Genomic DNA, 19,399 nt, shown 5'->3' with positions numbered 1-19,399 from the left:
AAGATAATGTTTTTAAATTTTTTTTCTCATTTGTTAAAGTTGTACTGAAGTATAGTTGATTTGCAATGTCGTGATAATTTCTGTTGTCAACAGAGTGATTCAGTGATACGCGTACACACCTCCCTTCCTTTTCAGATTCTTTCTTCACGTCAGTCATCATGGAACATGGGGTAGAGTTCTCTGGCTCCGCAGTAGGGTCCGCTGGCCAGTCGTCCATATACCTCGGTGCCGGTACGCCCGTCTCTGTTAGCATGATCTTCTACAGGACACTTCGAAAAGGTGTGTAACGTGTCATCAATCTTACCTCCAATGTGTAAAGTAGCTGTGATTACTAGGGACTAACTGTAAGTGTCAAGTCGAAACCAGCAGGTGAAGGGTCCTGGGTTTCCTGAACACTTTTTTTTTTTTTTTTTTTTTTGTCTTTTTGCCATTTCTAGGGCCGCTCCCCCAGCATATGGAGGTTCCCAGGCTAGGGGTCCAATCGGATCTGTAGCCTCCGGCCTATGCCAGAGCCACAGCAACGCGGGATCCGAGCCGCGTCTGCAACCTACACCACAGCTCACGGCAATGCCGGATCGTTAACCCACTGAGCAAGCGCAGGGATTGAACCCGCAACCTCATGGTTCCTAGTCGGATTCGTTAACCACTGCGCCACGACGGGAACTCCCCTGAACACTTCTTAACCTAAATGCCAATTTTGAACTCTTGGTTCAGGTTGAGAGAGAATCCAGGGCAAGGCCTGGGCCCCGGGGGGCTCAGAGGCGGGGAGAGCTGGGCTATCTGAAGGTTACACCTTTCCAAATGTGGACTGAGAAAAAGAATCCCAAGAAAAGGAAATGATAAGGAAGGTTGCTTTTTTTTTCTGTTTGGGTTCTGGTTAGAAAAACAAATTTCCTGGGGATATTTAATGTTCACCTGCCATCATATGGGTTTAGGGCCAATGGTCTATTACCTGACCTGTAAAGCACAAACTAAGGTATTAACAGGATGCTCACCAGCATCCTGGGGTGTCTGATAGAAACATGCGAATTCCCACTGGAGGGGCAGGTGTCAACGCTGATGATACACACCAGCCGAACACAAACACACTAATCACAGTTTATGTAACACACAGAGAAGCAAATATCCATGAGGCAGACTTGTTGGGTAAATAACATATAATGAGTATGCTTAAAATGTTTAAAGAAAAATGAGCCCACTCATTTGCCCACTCAGCAAATCTGTGGCAAAAATCTGAACTATATTATATCCAAGGCTAGCTACATAATTTGCATGGTCCAGTGCATAATGAAAATGCAAGGCTCCTTGTTCAAACACCAGGGGGAAAAATGTCATTAAAAGCATGAAACTAAAAAGCTTTTTCTTTGCAAACAGTTTGTTACTCCTAATGCATAATAGAGACAATGGCGATGCCTGAGTAGCAACCCAAGCTTACAGTGTGCAATGGTAGATCGGTGTCACAGTTTTCAATAAATTACGCTTTACTAGTGTGATATCTTGATTAATCACAAAGTTGTTCTGACTCCATTTTCTGCAAATGTACTAGGTCATCAAAATTTATACTTTTAGAAATTTCCTTTGCAATCGATGTACTTGAAAGCAGTGTCAGTGCTCCTGGTCAATGCAAGTTTGCCAATCATTTCTGCATATTCAATTTTAAGAAGAATTTTTTTCTGTTGAGGCAACTGTTATTGGGGCTGTTAATAGTATTTTATAGACTGACAACATGGCAATAAATTATCTAGAGCTGATAACTCTTAAGGAATAACTTTTTAAAAAAGAATTAACTTTTTATACACATCACCTAAGTCCGAATTTAAATTTAGTTGTAAGTTTATACGGCGGCATTTTATTGTTTTCTCTAACATTGCCTGTGACTTGCAGAGGTCATATGAAAAACCAAAAGTGGCTACAAGATTTACATACCATTTGGAATGTTTGTTTCTCCACTCTATTACAACATACACAATTACAAGGGGAAAATAATTTTTAACATGTCTTTCCTTGTTCACAGTATCCGAAGCTTCATGTGAGAATAAGATTATTTTTTAATTACATTTAACTCCTATATCTAAGTTTGTGGAGATTTGCTTTGCAGTGCTGTAGAGGTTTTCAAAATCAGAGATTCTGAATCCTTTGAAGCATTTTAACGATTCGCAAACATGTTTTTTTGCAGTGTCCCTGTGCATAGCCATGTTCTCTAAGCATTTACTTATAAAGCGGATGGCTTGAGCCTATTCTAGTCCTCAGACTGCAGAGTTAGGTTTGGTACAGATGCTGTAAGGACAGTGTTTGGGGGTGAATGGGCAAACCGACCTCTCGCCTCTGGTCATGGGGCAGCCACTCTGCAGAGCCCCTACCCTCGGCCTGGGCCATGGCCATGGCCTTGGCTGGCACCCCTGAGGCTTCTGCCCTTGTCCACTCTACCAGAGGATCCAAGTCTGCACACGAATGTGCTGATGCCTGGCGTATCTCTTCTGCTCATGCTTCCTTCCTCATCAGACTGCATGGGGAAGGGCAAAATTATACAGAATTTCAAGTCGGAAAGCATTAGACAAAATGCTTGGCTCTTCTGAGAGCAGGATCCTCAACAGCTGTCCTGGTTGTCCTCCCAGAAAGCTTACCCTGATTGCATAATTTCATTTTATTCTCCCAGCCCCCTCCCAGTAAATCTATTCTCCAGTGAATATTGGAAAACCCATATAGAGAATATAGTTGGTTAGCTTACATTCAAACAAGGTAGTAACAAAAAAAAAAAAAAGGGTAGAACCTGGACTGTTTGACTCTAAGCTTGAGGTTGTTTTAGACTGTCAAGGTTGTAGTTCCACAGGCATGTCAAAAAGTGCATATGTTTCCTTAGCTTATATTTTGGGTGTTCACCAAAGCTCCCTTCCATTTAATACTGATTCTATTAATGAGAAATGAAAAACAGACATGCTATGGATTCGACTTAACCGTACGTGTAGCACTGAAAAAAAAATCTCACAGATGATGAAACTCAAAGCGTGATTTATTGTTCTCTATGGTGGCCTTGCATCACAATCAATACTATTAAAAAAAAATCTGCAAAAATGAATGTGGATATCTGTGTCGTTGTGGGCGTGTTATACCCTGTGAAGAGGTAACCGCTTACTCAGACGAGATGATGTTTTTGATATTTCTGTATGTCTTGTATGGTCTTTAGATGCACATGGAATTGATAGGGATGGAGTAGACACAGGTAGCTGTAGAAGTCCTGATAAAGGACCATATTTAAAGAGGGAAACTTAGGGGACATTGGGAGATCTCTGCAAGTAAATAAATTGCTCCAAAAAGCCATCAGAACAAGGCAGGTTTCCTTCCTTAGTGGAGCCTTGAGAATTGCCTCAGGTCGTTGGGTGGGGATGGGATGAGGCCTACATTCAGATTCAGACCAAGGGCAAGAGTTTGAGGACCAGCCTTCTGTGGATTTGAATACACCTTACCGGATACTCAGGAGGAGCTACTACTCCCAGAAAGGAAGAGGTGGGCTTTTACAACCCCCACGGCCTTTGGAGGATAAAACCGTAGCCACTGGATCTTCAGGGCAGAGATTCTGTGCCTGCCCTCTTGCATCTCTCACAAGCGTCCTATCCTAATAAATCTATTTCTTGCCTATCGCTTTGTCTCTTGCTGAATTCCTTCTGCAGGGAGACATGAAGAACCTGAACCCCAGTGAGTCCAGACACAGGGTGAGTGATTCTAATTTAAAACTTTGGGTTCAAGTCCCAATCTGTGTTCTGGCTGGGTTCAGGATGTTAGTGCTGTTGGTTTCAGAATGATCCTGAGTGTTGCCTGGTAATTACTTACAACAGATTAATAAGGCTGGTCCACACCAGTTTCCAAGGAGATTCGTTCCTCCTCCTCCTGTGGGATCTCTCCCCACTTCTTGCTCTTCCCGTCACTGTCTGAAACTCACTGAACCTGGAGTTGAGACCAAGAGCAAACTTACAGGAGAATTTTTGAATCTTATTCTTCATGAGGATTTGAAAGAAAGGTACATTAGAACTGGGCTTTGAGAAGCTGGATGATTGAAATGATACCCTAACGACACTGTGGGAGGCTTTGGACGTCGCTAAGTCAACCCAGTTGGATGAAGGGTAAACTAAACTCATTCTTTCCAGTGTCTTGTCTATCAGGAAAGAAAACATAAGGGCTACGTCTTCATTTTTAATATGCTATGATAAACACAGGAAAGGGAACAGCATTCACTCTGTTTAATATTCCATGAAGGTATTTGAGCAAGGGCATGTTTTATTGTCTGAGGATATAACAAATGTCTTTGTCATTTCCCAATAACAAAACATGTCAAGAAATGATCATTGCTTGGGAAAGTAGAGTTTAAAGAGCATGCTTTTGCTAAGAAATCACAGAATGTAACATAATATGGTGTGACTATGGTAAACAAACCATTATATCTATGCATGGAATCTGAACCAAAAGAGAAACATACAGTATTTTGCTTTGCTTTGGACGCCACCCCACACTCGCACACTCACGTGAGCACACACGCATGTACGCACACATCTCACGCATCCACACCACATCATGCTTAAAGATCAAGGATGTATTGCTTGATGGCCCAGAGACTATAGACCAGTGGAAACGCAGTTGAATTGGGTAACCTCTGCCCTATTTTCCTCTGCTGAGTCTAGATATATAAACCATACTACAGGGGTGGAATTTAGAAGACATCTGTATACGGAGCCTATTTGCGCAAACCCTAGAGTAGAGTAGGAGTTGATAGCATTGACTGTGCCGTTGAAGTGAATATCAAAAGCCCCACCTCCCTTCCAGCCCCCGCATATGCCATTACACCAACTTTCCTACTTAGAATCTTCAGGCTTGATGTCTCCATGCTTATTTCAAAATGTGCCACTTCCCTTCCGCTCAGTCTTGGAGAGGAGGTAAACCATACAGTGGTTTTTACACAGTAAGTATACAATCAGTGTGTATCATGGAAACCCATGAAACGTTTTCCTGAAAAGCAAATTATTTCTTCCTACAACATTTACTCTTTAACGGATACTGAAGCAGAGACCCAAAGACGTCTCTGAGTAGATTCAGGTATTCTTGACTTGCCTTGAGAATTTCTGAGGCACCAGCTCATTCATTCTGATGTGTTGTCCTCAGAGGCCAGGTCTACCTGCTTTAAGGTCTGAGTGAGCTGTGTAGGGTGTGTGTGTGTGTGTTGGGGAGGGCAGAAAGCATTCTCAGCAGGTCTGACAGCATTTTCGAAATGTTATTACTGTTGGCAAAGTCTTATCTTAGATGAGGTGGTAAATTAGCAAGCTGCCATGGAGAAGTATGATTTTGTAAAATTAGATGGGGTATAAAGGAACACAATTAATTCCAGACCCTCAGGCAAGAGAGACGAAGTAACTGGAGTCTTTGTTCTCTCAGATTATCAGCTCTACCATCTTTTCTTCTGAGTCATTGCAGACACTCTCTGGCTGTCAGTTGAAATGCCAGGTATTCACTTGCAACGGGGACAAGGCCACCCTAGGATTACATTTTGTTGTCTTTAGGGGGAAAACGTGAATCACCCTCCAGGGGTCTGTTTCCTCCCATTAACCCTAAATCCCAGCATCACAACTTGTTACAAATGACCAAAGATTGATTACCGGCTCCAAAGTAGCCAGTTAAGATCCACAGTGAAACACCCAAGAAGCCCGTCAATCTGAAAATATACTTTAGGCACATGAAGGGTCTTGAATTTTTATTTTTTATTTTTGTTTGTTGTTTATTGTTTGTTTTTTTAGGGCCACACCTGCAGTATATGGCAGTTCCCAGGCTAGGGGGCAAATCGGATCTGCAGCTGCCAACCTACGCCACAGCCACAGCAACCAGGGATCTGAGCCATGTCTGTGACCTACACCACAGCCCATGGCAACGTTGGATCCTTAACTCACTGATTGGGACCAGAGGTCAAACCCACATCCTCATGGACACTAGTCAGGTTCATTACCCCTGAGCCACAAAGGGAATACCAAGAGTCTTGAATTTTAAGGGATATTACTGGAAAGATTTTAGAGAGATGGAGATTGAGAAACGCCCTCTTTGTTTTTGTACAAACCCTCAGACTGAGAAAGAGAGAGGGGATAAAACAAACATGGACGAATAGGCAACAGAGGAGTACAAATTCATCCCACATTCCATGGGCCAATGCAATGCGGGGACCTCAAGGGAACTAGTCTATGGACCATGCAAGATCTGCCTTCCATTTGCTACTGGATCTCAGTTCTCTTTGCATCTTCAGAGAAGTGAGTTCCCAGTTCATTCAACCATCAATCTCCAAAGTGCTATGCAGTAAGGCAAGATCACCTCAAGAAGATGCCATAGTCCACACTGATTTTCATTCTTCCCCAAAACAACTTAAGATAGAAACCCAACTGAATTAAGAATTAGAAGGACTTACCTAACTTAGGATAAAAATCTCTAGTTGCATCGATGTTGCTGCAGATGCCATTATTTTGTTCTTTTTTATGGCTGAGTAGTATTCCATTGTGTGTGTGCGTGCGTGCGTGCGTGTGTGTGTGTGTGTGTGTATAGTTCTTTTTTATGGCTGAGTAATATATATGTGTGTGTGTGTGTATACCACATCTTCCTAATCCATTCGTCTGTCACTGGGCATTTAGGTTGTTTCCAAATGAGATCTTACCGTACAGCACAGGGAACCATATCCAGTCTCTTGGGATGGATCATGATGGAAGATAGTATGAGAAAAAGAAGGCATATACATATATGTATGACTGGGACACTATGCTGTACAGCAGAAATTGGCACAACTTTGTAAATCAACTGTATTTAATTAAAACAAGAAAACGTATGAGAGTGAAAACAATGGGGCTTAGAGGTTAAGCACAGTTCAGCCTCTCACACAATACGATAAAAAATGCCCTTTTCAGAAATGTGGTAGAAAATGTCCTCAGAGGCACTTGTTAAGAAGAAAAAAAAAGAAGAAGAAGAAGAAAAATGTGAGAAAAGAGACTTACATAATCATCCCTGGCAAAAACTTTGTCTTTAGGCAGAACCTTTCTGCAGAGAGGGAAGATTTACAACTCTCTTAATCTAATTCATAACGTACATGGGAGTCACCAATATGATATCTCAACACATGGCCTCCACGCACATTAGCCAACCATTTACTCATTTAAGAAATATTGATGGAGTGCCTACAGTATGCCAGACAGTGCTCTGAGCACTGAGGATGTGGCTTTGGGCTCCTCTTTGGGGAGAAACATGAAATAAATGAGTAAACAGTGATGGGAGTTAGTTATTTTATTTTGAGTGATGAGGGAAAGACTTTCCAAGGAGGAGAACTTGATTGAATTTCAAGGACAAGCCAGACATGAGAAGATCTGGGAAAATGGCATTCCAGGCAGAGGAATAGCCTAGTTGGAGGCACTGAGGCAAAAGCAAGTTTGGTGTGTTTAGGGCACAGAGTCAGCGGCAGAGTAGGAAAGGGAGTGAGAAGCAGATACAGTGGACCAGAACATAGCCAGCCTGATGGGCCATGGCTGGAATTTTGAATTTAATTTTCTTGCAATGGGAAGTCCTTGGAGGATGACAATTGGGAATTTTGTGATGTGTTGGAAATATACCAGTCTTACTGCTCTGTGAGTAAGAGGTTCCAGGGGCAAGGGAGGAATGCAGAGAAAGAAAAGTATTAAAGTGGTTCATGGAAAAACTATCCAGGTCCTAGATTACAGAAGCGATAACAGGAAACACTTATAAAAGGTGTACCATGTGCTAAAGCACTGTTGTAAGCATTTTCAGTGTGGCAACTCACAGAATCATCATTGCAATCCTATCACTAATCCATTTCACAGGGGGGAGCACGGAGGCACAGGAATTTTGAAAGGCTTGTCCATAGCAGTTAAGAGGCAGAGCTGGAATGCAAATACAGATAGTCTGGCTTCAGAGTCAGTGCTTTCAACCACCCCTCCGTTATGGTAGACACAGAGGAAATAGGGAAACTTCAATTAGTGTATTCGTTTCCTGTTGCTGCTATAATAAATTGCCACAGCTTTAGTGGCTTCTTCATCGTGTTTACTACCCTACAGTTGTGTAGGGCAGAAGTCTGCAGTTGATTTTATTGAGCCAAAATCAAGGTGTTGGCAGGCCCGTGTTCCTCATGGAGACTCTAGGGGAGAATTCATTTTCTTGCATATTTCAGTGTCTAGAGGCTGACTTCATAGGTTGGCTTGTGGCCCTTTTCTCCCTGTACTTCCATTGTCACTTCATCACCTTTTCCCTCTCTCTGATCTGACCCTCTCTCATGAGGATATGACCTCAGGGGACATTACCTTGAATCTACCAGATAATCTAGTATAATCTCCCCACTCAAGATCTTTTACTTAATCACAACTGCAAGGTTCCCTTTCCATGTCCTCGAACATAGTCACAGATTCTAGAGATGAGACTCTGGAAATCATTATTCAGCCTGCCCTCGACAAGTGCAGCCTCCATCGCAAAGCAGTGCCACCAAGCCTTTGCTGACCGATGGTCTGAGTGGAATGAGAGAAGGACTCATGAATCAAGGATATCTCTGAAGTGTTTTTGGTTTGGGCATCTGGCTGGATGATGTTAAAAGCCTAGGAAAGAGGCAAATGAAATGGCATGGAGGGTGAGAAGGAGGTCAAGAAAGTGCAGGTATGGAGAATTTAAGAGAAGAGTGTGATGGAGAATAAGCGTCCACCAAAATCCATTCTCTTCTTCTTCCGCAGAGTTAGAATAGTAGTTGGGCAAATGCCTACCCTTTGAAAAATTGTATTTGCAAGCAGCTGTTGCACTGAGGTATGGCCATGTGCTAAATGCCCCAAGTGGAACGTGAGCAGAAAGGCATATGCCATTTCCAGGCTGTTTCCTCATCACATTGCACGTGCTCTCTCCCGTGCTCTGTCTCCAGATTCCGTCATGTAGATAAGAACAGTGCACTAAGGATGGTAGGGAAAGAAGATGGAAAGATGGAGGAGAGCAGCTCAGACTGGGACTGTTGATGAGAGAGAAATGAAGACTGTATAGTTTAAGAGGTACTACTATTAAGGCTCTTTGATCTTTAAGACACTATTGTTTGCCCAGCTGTATCTTAGTTAACTCAGACATCAGCACTACAAGTGGGGTTCTTCCCAACTTAACCAATATACATGCGTTGGCTTAGTGGTCAGGCACCAGGTGGCCTGGAGATGCCAGCAAGCCTATAACCTTTATAATGCTGTGGCAAAACAGTTGATAAAGCTGTATCCTGCAATAAATTGTATGGCCCATGTCCACTGAGGCTGTGGGTTAAATAGAAGCAATAAGAAGCCAGAATCTTAGTGTGTGTTTCCAAGTCTTTGCTGCTTTAGCAAGGCATTTCAAAAAAGATACAATCTCAGGGAAAAAAAAAGTGGCTCATTTGCAAACAGAAAAGAAATAGACAGTGTCTAGAAATTTGGAGTCTCTCATTTTAGGGAAAGCTAACTCTTTATATACCTCAAATAGAAGAGTCATTATATGTAACCTTAAAAAAATTTAAGCCCATCAAGGGGACATAAGATGGACAAGGAACAGACCAAGGGTGTGGCCTTTCCAACCAGACTTGTGGTTCAGAAGACCTCAAAGTAGCTGTCATTCAAGTGAGCAAGAGGCATGTGTCACAAGTGGAAATAGTGAAGTAGGAATTAGAAATATGTCCAAAAACGTACTTTAGGTAGTTTGCTGACACATGAAACCAAATGGAAGCAAAAATATCTAAAGTCTATTATTAATTTTTTAAGGGAATTGTATTGTCAAAGAAATGGCAATTGAAGCTTTAGCCAATTCACAGGATGAAAAAACTGCACCAGCAGGAAATACCATATAAATGCTGTATAGTTGCCAAGAGAACATAGCTCCCAACATCTATTTTAGACGTGGCCTTGAAGGATAATGGGCTAACAAGAACTTACCAGAATTTTGAAAATGCAGCCATAGATTAGTGGAACAGAATAGAGAGCGCAGAGATAAACCCACGCATATCCGACCAACTAATTTATAACAAAGGAGCCACGAATATACAATGGAGAAAGGGCAGTCTCTTCAATAAATGGTGTTGGGAAAACTGGGCAGCACATAAAAGAAGAATTAAACCAAACAACTATCTTATATCATACACAAAAACTAACTCAAAGTGGATTAAGGAGTTAAATGAGACTCCAAACCATAAAACTCCTCGAAGAAAACATAAGCAGTAAACTTCTTGACATTGGTCTTGGCGATCATTTTTTGGATTCGACACCAAAATCAAAAGCAATGAAGGCAGGGATTCCCTGGTGGCTCAGTGGGTTAAGGATCTGGTGTTCACTTCTGTGGCTGGAGTCACTGCTGTGGTGTGGGTTCAGTTCCTGGCCTGGGAACTTCCACTTGCCATGGGTGTAGCTGAAAAAAAAAAAAAAGTGGCTAAAGCAGAGATAAACATGTGGAACTACATCAAACCAAAAATTTCCTTCACAGCAAAAGGAATCACCATCAAAATGAAAAGGCAGCCTACTGAATGGGAGAAAATATTTGCAAATCTTATATTTGATAAGGGGTTAATAACCCAGAACAAATAAAGAACTTAATGCAAGTCAGTAGCAAAAAAAAAACCCATAAACAATCCAATTTAAAAATGGGTGAGGATCTGAATAGACATTTTTTTCAAAGACACACAGAATAGTCAATGGACACATGAAAAGTTGCTCAACATTATCTCACATCTGTTAGAAAGGCTATTCTCAAAGAGATAAGTGTTGGTGAGGATGTGGAGAAAAGTAACCTCTTGGTTGCTATTGATGGGAATCTAAATTGGTGCAGCTCCTACAGCAAACAGGGTGGAGGTCCCTCAAAAACACTAGGAGCTGGACTACCTATGATCTGACCCTCTCATTTCTGGTTATACAGGCAAAAGAAATGAAAATAGCTTATCAAAGAGTCATCTGCCCTCAAGTTCTTTGTAGTGTTGTTCACAGTAGCTAAGATCTGGAAACAATCTAAATGTCTACCAACGAGTGGATGTATAAAGAAGACGCGGCATGTGTCTACAATGGATTATTATTCAGCCCTGAAAAAGTAAGGAAATCATGGCATTTGTGACAACATGGGGGACGCTTCGGGGCATGATGCTAAGTGAAGCAAGTCAGACAGAGACAAATACTGCATCGTATCCCTTATATGTGTAATGTTAAAAAAAAATCAAACTCATAGAAACAGAGCAAAATGGAGGTTTTCCAGGGGCTGAAGGATGGAGGAAATAGGGAGAAGAAGTTGGCAAAAGGGCACACACACATTTGGGGCTATAAAATGAACAAGGTTGGGAGCTGATCTAACACATGGTGACTGGCGGATAACACTGTATTGTGTCATGGAAATTTGCTTCTTTGTAAGGAAGTAGAATTGAAATGTTTTCTCTCACACACATATAGATAAATGTTGTGTTGATGATATGGTAACGAAATGGGGAGAATCCTTTCACACTCTATCCATCTATCAGGTCACCAAGATGTACACTTTAGATATCTTACCATTTTATTTGTCAATGACAGCTCAATAAATCTGAAATCAACACGGAGAAAACTTATCAGGGTTCAGTGTTGGGGAGGATGAAAAACGTGATCATGCACGTTCCTCTTTGTGAGCAGAACGAGTTTGAACAAAGAGATTATCTCTGTGACCAGAACAGGGAGACTTCAAAGTCCTACCCATCAGAACTCTATACTTCCCATAGACCAGCAACTGGTATCTATTCCCATTCTTGCCATTTAATTATTTTTCTATGTTTTTATTTTGAAATATCTTTATTTTTTATTTAATTCAAAACAATTTTTTAAATGAATTTTTGTTTTATGTTGGGGTATAGTTGATTGACAATTTTGTGTTCGTTTCAGGTGTACAGCAAAATGATTTAGTTATATCTATACATATATCTATTCTTTGTCAGATTCTTTTCCCAAATAGGTTATTATCGAATATTAAGCAGAGTTCCCTTTACTAATCAACGGAGGTCCTTGTTGATTATCTATTTTATATATAGTAGCATGGATATGTTAATACCAAACATCTGATTTATCCCTCCCCTCCCCTTTTCCCCTTGGGTAACCATACATTTCTTTTCCAAGTCTATGAGTCTGTTTCCATTTTGTAAATAAGTTCATTTGTATCATTTTTTAGATTCCACATATAAGTGATATCATATGATATTTGTCTTTCTCCATCTGATTTACTTCATTAGTATGATAATCTCTAGGTCCATCCATGTTGCTGAAAATGGCATTATTTCATTCTTTTTTATGGCTCCTATTTCACTGTGCTTATGTACCACATCTTCTTTATCCATTCCTCTGTGGATGGACACCTAGATTGCTTCCATGTCTTGGCTATCGTAAATAGTGCTGCTGTGAACACTGGGGTGCAAGTATCTTCTTGAATTATTAATGTCTAACCATGAGCTAGAGGATTTAAACTAAGATGAATAGCACAATATCTGAAATAAAAAAATACACTCAAGGAGTCAATAGCAGGATAATTGAGGCAGAAAAATGAAATAATTTTACAATTACCAAAAAGCTGCAAGAATGTCAGGTTCTTTTATACCTCTTGCCCAGCTCCCCCCAAAGTTAATATTTTGCATAGTCATAGTACAATGATCAAACCTAAGAAATTAACAACATATGAAGTAAACTAGAGACTTTATTTAGGATTTCATCAGTTTTTCCACTGATGTCTTTTTGTTTGTTTGGGATTCAATCTGGAATCCTACATCGCACTTGGTTGTCATGTCTTATTTATTATCCTCATAATGTGTGACAGTTCCTCAGTGTTTTCTTCTCTTTCATGACCTTGACCCCCCTATGAAGTACTGTTCAGTACTTTTGTAGATTTTTCTTCTATTTGGATTTGTCCAATGTTTTCTCATAATTAGATTGAGGTTACACATTTTTCACCAGAATGCCACAGAAGTGGCACTTAACCATGGCACCTTACATGGTTAAGATGGTATCTGATGGGTTTCTCCACTGTAAAGTTGCCACACTTGCCTTTATAAATAAATATTTTCTTAAAATTTTTTTTTTTACTTTATTTTTTAGCCATGCCGGGGCCAGGGATTGAATGTGAGTCACAGCTTGAACCTGTATCACAGCTGTGGCAGCACCAGATCCACAACCCACTGCAAATGGCCAGGGATCAAACCTGCACTTCTGCAGTGACCCAAACCACTGCACTTAGGTCTTTAATTCATTGTGCCACAGTGGGAACTGCCACCAATACATGTCTTGAAGAAATATTTTGAGATTGTACAAGCAGGTAGCAAAAGAGGAAGTCTCAAAGAGTCTAAGCATAAAGAGGATTTGAGATGCGTTTACTTGCTTGAAGATGGAGGGGTGAACCTGACAAGGATTGCAACTGACCTCTGTAAGCCAGAAAGAAGAGGAAACCTTCTTTCTGCACCTGTAAGGAATTGGATTCAGCCAATAACCATGTGCGATTGATAGCAGATTCTTCCCTGGAGTCTCCAGATGAAAGCTCAGCCCAGCTGGCGCCTTGATGAGATATTAGCATAGGTGTATTTTTTCCACTAATACATACTATTTTAATTATGGGATATGTATCTTGAATTTCTGGGATAAGCATCATTTGGTTATGGCATATTAACCTTTTACTATATTGCTGGACTTTTTAAATGAATATTCCTGTTGTGGATTTTTAGGTTTATGTTCATGAAGGGTATTGGCCTAGAGTAAGTTTTACAGTAAGTTTTGACATGAGATAGTGTTAATTCTTTAACTTTCTTATTTTTCAAAACTCTTTTTGCTAGTCTAATTTTCTTTGCCTTTTTGTATACATCTAGAGTAAGTGTGACAATATCTATAAAAAACCTGCTGGGATTTTGACTGAGAATGCATTGAATCCATAGAATGATTTGATCCGAAGTAATACCTTAGCTATCAATATTGACTCTTCCCCTTTATAAACAAGTTCTCTCTCTCCATTTATGTAGATCTTGTTTGATTTTGATAAATGCTTTGTACTTTTTAGCAGTCAGATCTTGCACATTTTAAAACATTTGTACCTAAGAATTTCATGTTTTTGGTGCTATCGTAAAAAGGTACTTTTTTTGAACTTCAAATTCTCACTGTTTATTGTTGATTTATAGAGATACAACTGATTCCATGTATTGACCTTGTTTCCTGGAACCTAATTATTAGTTCTATTACCTTCCTTAGATTCTATGTGGACAGTCACTTTGTTGGTGACTCGAGGCCATTTTCTTTTTTCTTTTTTTCTAATCTGTATACACTTTATTTTTTTTTATTTCATTGATTTTATTGCACTGATTAGGACATCTAATATAATGCTGAATGGGTTCAGTGAGAGAGGATATCTCTGCCTTGTTTCTTATATTGAGAAAACATCCTGATGTTGGAAGCGGGTTTTATTTTGTTTTATGGATGCTCTTTATCAGGTGTGTTTCTCTTATGGTTCTAGTTTGCTGCGATTTAAAAATCATTAATGTGTTGAATTTTGTCAGATAGTTTTCTTCTATCTACTGAAATGGTAGTATAGTTTTTCTCACTTAGTCTGTTAATATAGTGAATAATATTGGTGGATATTTCACGTGTTGAATCAGTCTTGTTATCCTGGCTAAACACCATTTGAGCATGACATTGCATCTTTTTTATATGTTGCTGGATTTTGTTTGCTAATATTTTACTGAGGAATTTGTGTGTATTTTCATGAGCGATATTGACTTGTAGTTCACTTCTTTTATAATGATTTGTTTGGTTTCGATATTAGGGTAACAATGCTCACATTAAGTGAGCTGAGGAGTTCTTCCCCTTCTATTTTCAGGTAGAGATTGTTCATAATTTGTATTATTTTTTCCTTAGATTTTTGATAGAATTATCTAGTAAAATCATCCAAGCTTGAAGTTTTCTTTGTGTAAAAGTTTGTAATTTAAACTCAATTTCTTCTTTTTTTAATTGAAATATAGTTGATTTATAATGCTAATTTCTGCTGTTTGGCAAAGTGATTCAGTTTTTTATAATATATATTATAAATTATATATTAATTCTAAATATATATTTATATATAATATATTAATATATAAGCATGTGCTATAAATATACATATTATGATATATATTTTTTCCATTATGGTTTATCACAGGACATTGAGTATAGTTCCCTGTGCTATACAGTAGGATCTTGTTGTTTATCCATTCCCTGTAGCATATTTTGCATTTGCTAATCCCAGTCCATCCTTACTCCACTCCTACCCCCTTGGCAATCATAAGTCTGTTCTCTATGTCTGTGAGTCGGCTTCTGTTTCATAGATAGGTTCATTTGTGTTATATTTGAGATTCCACATATAAGTGGTGTCATATGGTGTTTGTCTTTTTCTAACTTAACTTCATTTAGTATAATAATCTCTAGGTGCATCCATGTTGCTGCAAATGGCATTATTTCATTCTTCTTTATGGCTGAGTAGTATTACGTTGTATATATATATACCACATATTTGTCCATTCATCTGTTCATGGACATTTAGGTGGTTTCCATGTCTTGGCTACTATAAATAGTGCTACTGTGAATGCAGGGGTGCATGTATCTTTTTGAATCATAATTTTTTTTGGATATATGCCCAGGAATGGGATTGCTGTATCATATGGTACTTCTATTTTTAGTTTTTGGAAGAACCTCCATACTGTTTTCCACAAAATCAATTTCTGTAATAGATGTTTCTTATTATTTACTTCTTCTTGTATAAATATCTATAGTTTGTGTCTTTCAAGGAATAAGTCAGTTCCACTTCAATTCCAATTCAATTTATAAATCATTGAATTTGGGGGGCATATCATTGGTTGTAGCATTTCATTATTTTTTTGTTTATGGAATCATGAGTGATATCTCTCTTTCCTGATGTAGGAAAATTGTAATCACAGCTTTCTCAGCAGCCAGCAGATGTTGTTACATTGCAGTTCAATTTTTTTTCAGCTTAAAGTATTTTAAAATTTCTCCAGATCTTCTATCTGAATCATGGGTTATCTAGACATGTTTTTTAAATTTCTAAATACTTAGGGAATTTTTTCAGATATCTTTCTGTTATTGGTATCTAGTTTAATCCTTTATGATCCAAGGACATACTTTTTTGGATTTCTATTATTTTAAATTCATTAACATTTGTTTTATGGCCCAGAATATAGTCAATTTGGCTGATGAGTCTGTGTGAAATGAAAAATAAAAAGTGTATATATATATATATATTTTTTTTTTTTGTCTTTTTTTGCTATTTCTTGGGGCACTCCCGCGGCATATGGAGGTTCCCAGGCTAGGGGTCCAATCGGAGCTGTAGCCACCGGCCTATGCCAGAGCCACAGCAACGCGGGATCCGAGCCGCGTCTGCAACCTACACCACAGCTCACGGCAACGCCGGATCGTTAACCCACTGAGCAAGGGCAGGGACCAAACCCGCAACCTCATGGTTCCTAGTCGGATTTGTTAACCACTGCGCCACGACGGGAACTCCAAAAAAAGGGTATAGTTTACTGTTGTTGTCAGTGCTGAGTTTTACACAGCTTCAAACTGAGCATCCTTGTACAGTCTTTATTGCTTAGCATAATCTGCCTCCCCCGGTAGGGAGAATTATAAAGACAAAACTGTGTGCTTTTTTGGTAAAGGCTAAAGTTAGTGGATGAAACAAGCACCCTTACTGAAGGAATACTATAATGTACAGCAAAGGAAAGATCCTCCTTTCAAAACAGCCTTCCCTAGTAGAGTCTGATGGTCAGGTTTTGCCTACTTTCTACCCAGATTCAAGCTCTGCTTCTTCCCATAACCAGGGATAGTCAACCTCAGCCTGACCCCAGCCATTGCACAGAGCCTTGGGATCAGTTCTGACCAAAGCTGATGGTAGGATTAAAGCGATTTGATTCTTCACTGATTCTGAGCTCCAGGTCTTCCTTATGTTGTCACACAGTACTTCCAGCAACTTTAAGTTCCACGCAGAGGCCCACTTGGCTGAGCATTTATGATCACAGGGCACGACAAGAGGACCCCAGCTACTGCAGAGGGGGCTTCCCACGCAGAGACTGCGACGTCTTGAGTCAAGCAGTTAACTTGGCAAAGCCCTCGCTACTTGAAAAACTAGCAACATCTCTGAAGAGCAGATGGAATTTCCGAGTAATACATCTGGGAAAGCTGTAAGCACAGGAATACATCTGTTTCCATTGTTATAGGAGATAAACAGGACCAGACTCAAGACACTGTGGGAAAAAGAACAGTTCTTGCTTGCTTACTGTTTACTGCTTTTCTGGAGGGAGAAATAAGCATGGACGTGTCACACGTGAGGACAACATCGGTATACAGGACAGTCATCTCCGATATGTCCTGGGAGGAGGTAAAAACAAGGCTGCCTCGACATGGCAGAAGAATGCTCAGCTATTATCTATTTATTTATTCATTCATTTTTGGCCACATTATATCAAATTCAAGAACATCAGAAAATTCACATTTAACTTTGCATTTTGGCTTTTGCAGCCATTCTGTATAAAAATGTGGTGACTGTCCTTTTTGGTGTTAGTCTGGTTATGGATGAGTTTAGGACATGCTAGCTTTTCCGCAAAAAACTCTGTTGGATTGATTCACAGTAGATTTATCTAAGGCTTTCTTAGAGCAGCTGATATTTTCAACCCACGCAATGTCTTGGAAATCATTTGCTACTTGCTGTTTGAAGAAATATTTCCTTTATTTGCTTGAAAATGACTGGTCTGACTGGTTTTTTTGACTGAATAAACTGGACGTTTTGGCATGTTGAGGAAGTCAGAGGTTGCCAAACAATCTAGAAGAGCAAAATTATATTTTCCTTCTGGGGTAAAATTATGACTTTTTACCAATTTACCAATTTAAAAACTTCGGTCTCCAAGTGACCTTTTGAGCCAGGAGCCCTCTGACAAACGGAGATATTAGTTTCCATTGGACTTTTTTCAATGGTCCGGTGAGAGAGAGTGAGCCTTCCTCTCTGTTAACCCTGCAGGGTTCACACTGGCCAAGTCCAGACTGAAGACATATTCGTCCTGTCTGACTGGAGAACACACACTGTATCAGTGGCTTTCGAGGTGATGGATGGGCATCTGATATGCTATTTGTTTCTCCAGACAATCCCAGCACCTACTTTCCACCCAGCATCAAATAATCAAGGATCCACAAGTTGAGGGGTGCCAATTATTCAATTGATGGGTTTGTGTTAAACCCTAGGACCAGTACAGCCTAATGAATCAGCCAGTGGAAGCATGCCCCAATTAGAGACAGAGCTCCTGGCTGCCAACAAAACCACATGCTGTTCCCCTTGCTTGAGCAGCTGGGCTTTGGGCAAAGGCCTCATAAAACTCAGGGACAGCTAGAACTGTGAGCAGTGTGTGCTCGAAGGCTCTTATGATGTTACCTCCCCCTCCTTAAACTCTGTTCAGCGTTTGTGACCCCCTGCTTGTCCTGGCCACAGATTCAGAAGAGATGAAAGCCAGTGGGCTTTTCACCAGCAGGGTAAATAAATGAGGACTCAACTTAGAGAAGGGCCGCCCTCTCTTCTGCTTTCTGCACCACTGCTGGGCATTCATCAGTAAATTGAAAGGGAGTATGAATGACACAGAAAATAGGATGACCCGTCTCGGCCAACAGGGCTACCTTTCAATGAGTGGAAAGGTTTGTACGCAAGATGCCACGAGAGGGGAAACACTTCTCGAATAGACCCAAATGATCTGTCCTATGGCGCTGAACCTTTTAAAAATATACATCCATATATTTACTTATTTGTGGGGAATGCTAAAACCACAAAGTTCCTGTTTGCTCTGTTTCTTAGGGATAAAGTTATTCTGTGGTCAGCGATACCTAAGACCATCAGGCACGCACACTGCAGATCTGAAGAAGGTCTATTTACTCGCGCTTCCAGGAAAAATATTGACAAGGCAGTAAAAATACTTTCCTTGATTACTCAACCTCGTATTTTAAACCTAAAATTACAGGAACTTTTCTCTTTTAGTCATTTATTTTTAGCTTCTCTATTTTTCCACCTTTGGGGGGGAGGGTGTTCTGGCTTACCTTTTAAAACACAGTCTATTTATACTGACTCTGCAAGTTGAGGAACCCCAAACCCTTTAAAGCATAGTCACTCTTTCCTTCTGACTAGTTTTCGGGGTACTTGGGGACAAGTGCATCTTAGCTTCTGGAGATAAATGGATAAAGGAGAGTTTATTCCAGGGCTGAAAGAAACTTCAGAAAGTCTGCTAGTGGGGGGTTTCAGGCAAGCCAGCATGTCTGTCAACCATTCCGTATGTCCCTCCCTTTGACTCAAGGTCAGGCATAGTTACAAATCTAAGAGGGTGGAG

At 40.1% G+C, this 19,399-nt stretch overlaps 1 protein-coding gene across 3 annotated transcripts in view; it reads left to right on the top strand.

Annotated features, from left to right (window-relative positions):
* LOC110255627 (uncharacterized) overlaps positions 1-19,399 on the top strand; it is a 315,724-nt gene that overhangs the window by 216,902 nt on the left and 79,423 nt on the right. For all 3 annotated transcript variants that reach the window (XR_014817324.1, XM_084979144.1, XM_084979143.1), the window contains one exon: positions 136-279. Coding sequence is in view for 2 of the 3 variants with exons in the window: in XM_084979144.1 (XP_084835270.1) it covers positions 136-279 (144 nt within the window). In the remaining variant the exon portion in view is untranslated. The remainder of the gene's footprint in view (positions 1-135; positions 280-19,399) is intronic.

The sequence above is a fragment of the Sus scrofa genome, chromosome 10, assembly GCF_054392235.1.
Source record: "Sus scrofa isolate SSC_HxYL_T2T_F1_AM1 chromosome 10, Sscrofa_HxYL_maternal_Yorkshire_Landrace_v2.0, whole genome shotgun sequence".
NCBI classification, from domain to species: Eukaryota; Metazoa; Chordata; class Mammalia; order Artiodactyla; family Suidae; genus Sus; species Sus scrofa.
Note: the sequence above shows the minus strand (reverse complement) of the source record. Positions and strands in the feature narration are given on the sequence as shown.